Below are 6,783 nucleotides of genomic sequence, written 5' to 3' on the forward strand. Positions count from 1 at the left end.
AAATTAAGTTGTTTAAATTCTCATACTGTAGGAAATTTAGTTCACATTCTGACACATTCTGACACTGTACATCACTGTAGTGTCTGTTGTAAATCCATGAATCCATGCAGGAACATCAGGCTGCAGAGAGTCAGAGGGAGGCAGAGACAGAAACACATAACTAGATATTTTAGTTAAATGTGGCTGAAAGTGACAGGAGAAAAAAAAACATTTAGGCTTTTTGCCTCAGTGTTTTTTATGGTAAGTTACTGAATGCAGGGATGGAAAGTGGGACTGAGTTAACAGTGAGGAACTAAGATGTCTGTTAGATGTGAAAAAGTATCATTTTTATTTATTTTGTAGATCAAACTGTTGCACTGATGTAGAGATGTTCAAAAAGAACAAAACTTGTTTTTAGATTTTATTTTTGTTGGTCAAACCTCTGTATTAAGTTTAAAACAGCAGATTCCTATTTTATGAGCCGTTTTCTACTTTGGTTTTAGAAAGAAGTAAAACCAGTTAAATTACCAGTTAATTTATATCAATGCATTTTGACCAATAATCAAATGTCTTTTGACCAATAAGATATATCAGAATCTGTTAGCCTGTCTGTGCTACCAGAGTATTTATCTTGCTAGTTGTGAGGCAAATTCTAAAGTGAGTTCATCCTGGAATGACGGTCATCATACTATGCATAACTTTAATCTGATTATTGGATTGCAAATAGTAACATGTTAGAATACTTGTTACTGAAACAAGGGTCAAATTAGAGTAACGCATTACTGACGTGTTGATGGCATAATTGACACTTCTGCTCAAGCTATTTACTGATCTGTCAGGTTTCCGATATGCGTCCCCCCCAATGACGGACTCGTTCCTACGCCCTTGCGTCAGTGTATTAGCAGGACAGGAGGGTTGTAAATAATCAGGTTAGCTAAAGCTTGCCCAATACAGAATCGTCCCATATTTGGCTGTTAAATGTTGCCTCCCCTATTAACGGGAAACGCGATTTGTTTCGTATTTCTATGAATGTCTGATAAATAAAGCTGTCACACACACACATATCCACGTGTAAGAATGACCGAAATAAAACTCAGAAAATATTAACACAGGAAAGCTAAATTGTTGTGGGGGCAGTGCCCAGCTATGGTCCAACACTTAGCCCTCCAGGCTGTAATTTTTTCACTCATATGTACATTTATTATTATGAATTCTTTAATTAAAGATGAGTTGTACAAGTTCATGTGTGTATCAGACAAATTAGTCCTCAGTGTCACTATAGCCCTTAGACTCAAGAAGGTTGGTGACCCATTTTACCAACCTTTTTGGCAGGGGGACACTTGAGTTTAAATGTCTTATTCAATATCACTACAGTGGTGATGTGATGTATCTGATGAGCAGTGGCGCAACTGCACATTATTAAAGGGGGATGCGAAAACATAAGTCAGATCAGATTCAATGTCCAATCAGTAACTGTTATCCAACAAGGAGATGATTTAAATTAAAGTTTAATTTCTATTGTAGTTTGACTGCTGTATTTTTTAAGCCTATTTAACACAAAATGTATGTCATTCAGCTGTGAGGGTGGAGAGAAAGAATCAGGACAGACAGGGGAAGGCAACAGGTTGGTCTAATGCAGGTGGAAGTGAGGGAGCAACTAGTCCATCTCAAGCAATAATGTTTAAACATTATTTTAAAAAACTCTATTAAGATCTGTAATTTTTACAACTAATATATATAATGCTTTTTTGACCATATGACTTGGTGGAGAACACCACAGACAAGGGATGAAGGTGACAGACATGAGGTCAGTGATAGAGGAGACAAGTGATGACATCAGGTAGGCATTGGGGAGGCAACAAAAACCTAGAATTTCTGTTTGAATTTCTGATGACCATCTTTGATTGTGTTCTTTTATGGGAAAATTAGTGCAGGCAGTCATGGTGAGTCAACCACCACAAAGGAGAATGAGAAACAAAGGTGCAGATGAGGGAGAGGAGCAGAGAGGACCAGATGATGAAGAGGGAGAGGAGCACAGAGCTGCGGAGGAGAGGGCTGAGACAAGGCTTTATTCAGAAGAACCATCTGAATGGCCTTTACCACACAAAATGGGGGACACATTTAGGCAGTACATGGTTGAAAATGGCCCACAGAAAGTTTCTGATGGGCCATATCCAAGATCAGAAAAGAATAAAAGGTGTTTTTCCAAAGCATACTGTTTTCGTTTACTGTCTAATGGAGAGAAAGTTTAACGAGATTGGTTACTGTATTCCAAAAATACTAACAGAGTCTATTGTTTTGCATGTAAGCTTTTTGGTGAAGCTAAAGTTCTTGACACAGGCCTTGTGGGGGGGTATAATAACTGGCGATGTCTTTCAAAAACACTGAAGCACCATGAAACCAGTGGTTCTCACATAAACGTTCATCTGATGTGGAAAGAACTGGCATCTCGCTTATGCCTAGGTAAGACTATTGATAGTGAACTGCAGAAAACCATGGCAGCTGAAAAAGCACACTGGAGAAGTGTGTTGACTTGAGTTATTGACTGAATACTCTTCCTTGCAGAGAGAAACTTGCCATTAAGGGGGAAAAATTCTCAGTTAGGAAATCCTAAAAATTGAAATTTTCTGGGAATCCTTGAGCTCATAGACCGATATGATGTCACACTGGCAAAGCATCTTAGAAAGGCTGCCTCCAAACAAACCACTGGATATCTGACATGGTGCACTCAGAATTAATTTTAGATTCAATATCCCGCTACGTCCTGATACGCGCCAACAAGAAAAAAATATATAACCATGGCGGACTCTAATGGGGATTAAGTTGTTAATGTGCTGGCTCCGGTTAGACAACAGCTTCGAAATTGTAAGATACTCCCCACGGTTACCATCCATGTTTATTTCCGAAAACAATCAGTACTTGTTAATTTTTATGGAGGTTGACAAAACACTGAGCACACTCTCTACGTGTGAGGTGGTTGCGCCCTCTGGTGTGCATGCGGGACATTTCAGTTCACACTGGAGATAATACGAGTCGCAAGGTTTGGAAATGCGAATGAACGCGCCAAGAAAATCCAATTGGAATTGGGTCACTTCAGTGTGAACGTAACCTATGCTACTCGACAGGTGGTGGTTACCAGAGCAACCAGTAACTGTCAGCTCGTTCCTTTATTGTCTGTAATTACGGTATTGGCTCTATGTTTTCTTTTCAAGTATTATATTTTAGACAAGTTTAATTCCATATTGTGATTCATGTGTAATTTTGCCATGTTTTGTATATGCTTTAGCTGTTATAATGTTATTTTTTGCTGTGTTTAATGTTAACTGGTGTCAGCTGTTCACTGGGATGCATTGTTCTGTAGTCGGGACTGCTTATGGTTATTAATTGAATTTTTATTTATTCTTTAGGGGCAGACTGCTGGACTGATCCACCAACTTCACCTTTTTCCTGTTAGGTAGGTTATAAATCTTGATACGAAATAATGTTTCATTTACTATTTGTGTGACAGTTTTTAATGTTAAATACCGGCCACTTTATTGGGTACAGCTGTCCAATTGCTCATTACTGTGAAGTAGAATCAGTCAATCACATGACATTTCGGCATGTAGACATGGCCAAGACGATCTGCTGCAGTTCAAACCGAGCATCAGAATGGGGAAGAAAGGTGATTTAAGTGACTTTGAACATGGCATGGTTGTTGGTCCTAGACGGGTTTGGTCTGAGTATTTCAGAAACTGCTGATCTACTGAGATTTTCATGCACAACCATCTCTAGGGTTCACAGAGAATGGTCCGCAAAAGAGAAAATATCCAGTGAGCGACATTTCAGTGGGCGCAAATGTCTTGTTGATGCCAGAGGTCAAAGGAGAATGGCCAGACTGGTTCGGGCTCAAATAACCACGCATTGCAACCAAGGAACACAGAAGAGCATCTCTGAATGCACAACACTTCAAACTTTGAGGCGAATGGGCTACAGCAGCAGAAAACCACACTGGGTGCCGTTTCAGTCAGCTAACAGCAGGAAACTGAAGCTATAATTCACACAGGCTCACCAAAATTGGACAATAGAAGATTGGAAAATGTTGCCTGGTCTGATGAGTCTCAATTTCTGCTGCGACATTCAGATGGTCGAGTCAGAATTTGGTGTCAACAACATGAAAACATGGATCCCTCCTGCCTTGTATCAACAGTTCAGGCTGCTGGTGTTGGTATAATGATGTGGGGGATATTTTCCTGACACACTTTGGGCCCGTTAGTATCAATTGAGCATCGTGTTGATGCCACGATCTACCTGAGTATTTTTGCTGACCGTGTCCGTCCCTTTATGACCACAGTGTACCCATCCTCTGATGGCTACTTCCAGCAGGATAACGCACCATGTAATAAAACGGCAATCATCTCAGACTGGTTTCATGAATACGATAATGAGTTCACTGAACTCAAATGGCCTCCACACTCACCAGATCTCAGTCCAATAGAACAACTTTGGGATGTGGGGTGGAACGGGAGATTCACATCATGGATGTGCAGCCAACAAATCTGCAGCAGCTGTCTGATGCTGTCATGTCAATATGGATCAGACTCTCCAAGGAATGTTTCCAGTTCCTTGTTGAATCTATGCCACAATAAGTTTAGTTATGTGGATTACTGAGATAAATTTGTCAAATAGCAATAAATGATTACAGAGACCATAGAGTCCTAGTAACATTAATTATTATTCTACTTTTATTACCTAATAGTATAATAGTGCCAGAAATCTGATGTTTTGGTTTTACCCTTTTTATGCATTTTCTTTGGAAGATTTAAATGTAACGATTCTATGACATAACTTGAAATTCTATTTAATTATCAGCTTTTATTTAAACTGAAGCTTTTCTTTCATCTTGTCTCAGTGAGCTGATGGAGGGATATAAGAGAGTGATGGCAGCCCTGTCTGAGAACGTGCTGACAGTCAGCATGTTACTGTGTGTCTTCTTTCTTTCAGGTGAGCTGTTAGTTCTCTCACTTTCATTTGGAGACATTAGTGGAAGCATTTATTTTTCTAGTCCCAAGAAATAGATCCTGTTTTGTTTAAATCTCCACATGCAACAGGCTGCAGTTTACGGGTCAGGAAACTGACCCGTAAACTGCTTCACAAAAATGGTCATGACACATTGTGTCTATCTGCACTCTACTTTTACAGGAGTTCAGACTGCATGTCATTCGACACACAAGGGAATCAACATTACTGCACCAAGACATCTTGACTCTCTGAGTGGATCCTGTTTGCTAATTCCATGTAGCTTTACTGACGACAAGACAATGAAGTTTGACAGCAGAAGAAAAACATTTGGAATCTGGATAAAAACTTCAATTTTCATTGGCGCTTATCCACAGAATATAGTTCACAACAGCAGTTGGTCAAAAAGCAAATATGGAATCAACATAATTGGAAGTCTGAGTGAGAAAAACTGCACAACTGTGTTTTCTCATATGATTCAAAGCTATAGAGGTAAATACTTCTTCCGAGTTGAAAGCGGGCCGTTTAGATCAATTGCTACCTGTGATCCTGTTCACGTAAAAGTTAAAGGTGAGAGCATTTTATTTTTATGTATGTGATTTTATCAAGAGAAAATTGATTATGATGACAAACTCCATAAACTGAGTCTTCACTGTAAAGCTAAACATCTGCTGTGTAGGATCATCAACAGAATCAGAGTCCAGAGTTAAAGAATGCAGCTTGTCAACACAAAGTGGATGTTTTATCTAATTTTATTTTTCAGTGTGATCTTTTCTTTATATTTATCATCTGCCATCTTCTTATGCTCAGCGTGTCTTTAAAGTGGAATCAGTCTGCTGTAAAATGTGTGTGTGATGTGAAAACACAGATTCTGCTTGGAGCCCCAGGATTGAAATCTCAGGTGACGTGAAGGAGAAGAACTCTGTCACCATAATGTGCTCAGCTCTCACTCCCTGTCCGCAATCACCTCCTGGACTCACCTTCAACCTCCAACCAAACCCTCACAGACAGATGCAGAAGAACAAAGATGGAACGTTTACAACTACAATCCAGCAGAACATCACTCTGTCAGAGATCCACGATGGATACAACATCATCTGCTTCGCTAGATATCCCGTGGCTGGAGGAAAACACAAGACAGCAAATGCAGAAGTGACTCTCAGTGTTTCCTGTAAGTGATCCCATCAGAACATCATGGTTCAGCTGGTTCTCATCAATAATCTTAAGGTTTGTCACATTTTCCTCAGATGCTCCCAAAAACACCTCAGCATTCATTAGTTTAACAAAAGGTAGATGGGTGGAGCTGCGTTGCTCCAGCAGAGCTAAGCCTCCCGTCAGAGTCTTCACCTGGTTCGAGAACACCACAACTGGAGCCATGAAAGCAGGTGAAGGAGAAAATTATGGAGTCCAGGTCACTGAGGGGAAAACGTATTACTGTGTGGCCACGAATGATGTTGGTAGTCAGACATCTCCAGAGATTCGCCTGATTGATCCAGTAATAGGTAAGTAGAGAAATATGGAAGGATGTTACTGTGACTGAGTCATCAAGGGATCATTTGAAAGTTGCATATGGAAACATATTTAAGCAATCAGATTTATTCAGATTTGTTTTTTCTCCATTCAGAGATTGAGCTGTCTAATCAAGTTCTTGGAAGAAAAGGTACTCATCTGTTTCTTTGAAGAATTTTCGATGCACTCACTTTTTCGTTTTGATTGTTGCAAACTATCTCATTTTCTTTATCTGAGTCAGCAAAACATAAATAAAACAGACATGATGCTTGTCAGTTTAGGAGGAAAATCAAGTTT

The 6,783-nt window shown here is 39.6% G+C and overlaps 3 protein-coding genes and 1 long non-coding RNA gene across 5 annotated transcripts in view; 3 read left to right on the top strand and 1 right to left on the bottom strand.

Annotated features, from left to right (window-relative positions):
* LOC107837162 (uncharacterized) overlaps positions 1 to 670 on the bottom strand; it is a 19,384-nt gene extending 18,714 nt beyond the window's left edge. The window contains exon 1 of the long non-coding RNA XR_001663163.1: positions 54 to 670. This is a non-coding gene — a long non-coding RNA (uncharacterized LOC107837162). The remainder of the gene's footprint in view (positions 1 to 53) is intronic.
* LOC103143942 (myelin-associated glycoprotein-like) overlaps positions 1 to 6,783 on the top strand; it is a 34,220-nt gene that overhangs the window by 14,101 nt on the left and 13,336 nt on the right. The gene's annotated exons all lie outside the window — the stretch shown is intronic.
* Positions 1 to 6,783, top strand: part of LOC103143966 (nectin-1-like) — a 16,742-nt gene that overhangs the window by 6,805 nt on the left and 3,154 nt on the right. The gene's annotated exons all lie outside the window — the stretch shown is intronic.
* Positions 3,389 to 6,783, top strand: part of LOC103143941 (sialic acid-binding Ig-like lectin 7) — a 6,484-nt gene continuing 3,089 nt past the window's right edge. Inside the window, exons 1-6 of one of the 2 annotated variants that reach the window (XM_016675668.1) lie at positions 3,389 to 3,433; positions 4,871 to 4,962; positions 5,161 to 5,547; positions 5,846 to 6,148; positions 6,225 to 6,479; positions 6,602 to 6,637. In XM_016675668.1, the coding sequence (XP_016531154.1) occupies positions 4,878 to 4,962; positions 5,161 to 5,547; positions 5,846 to 6,148; positions 6,225 to 6,479; positions 6,602 to 6,637 (1,066 nt within the window). In that variant the 5' untranslated portion in view covers positions 3,389 to 3,433; positions 4,871 to 4,877. Of the gene's footprint in view, positions 3,434 to 4,669; positions 4,680 to 4,870; positions 4,963 to 5,160; positions 5,548 to 5,845; positions 6,149 to 6,224; positions 6,480 to 6,601; positions 6,638 to 6,783 lie in introns of those variants that run through there. The other variant, XM_016675669.1, reaches the window with a different exon arrangement.

The sequence above is a fragment of the Poecilia formosa genome, unplaced genomic scaffold (genome assembly GCF_000485575.1).
Source record: "Poecilia formosa unplaced genomic scaffold, Poecilia_formosa-5.1.2 Scaffold118, whole genome shotgun sequence".
Classification (NCBI taxonomy): domain Eukaryota; kingdom Metazoa; phylum Chordata; class Actinopteri; order Cyprinodontiformes; family Poeciliidae; genus Poecilia; species Poecilia formosa.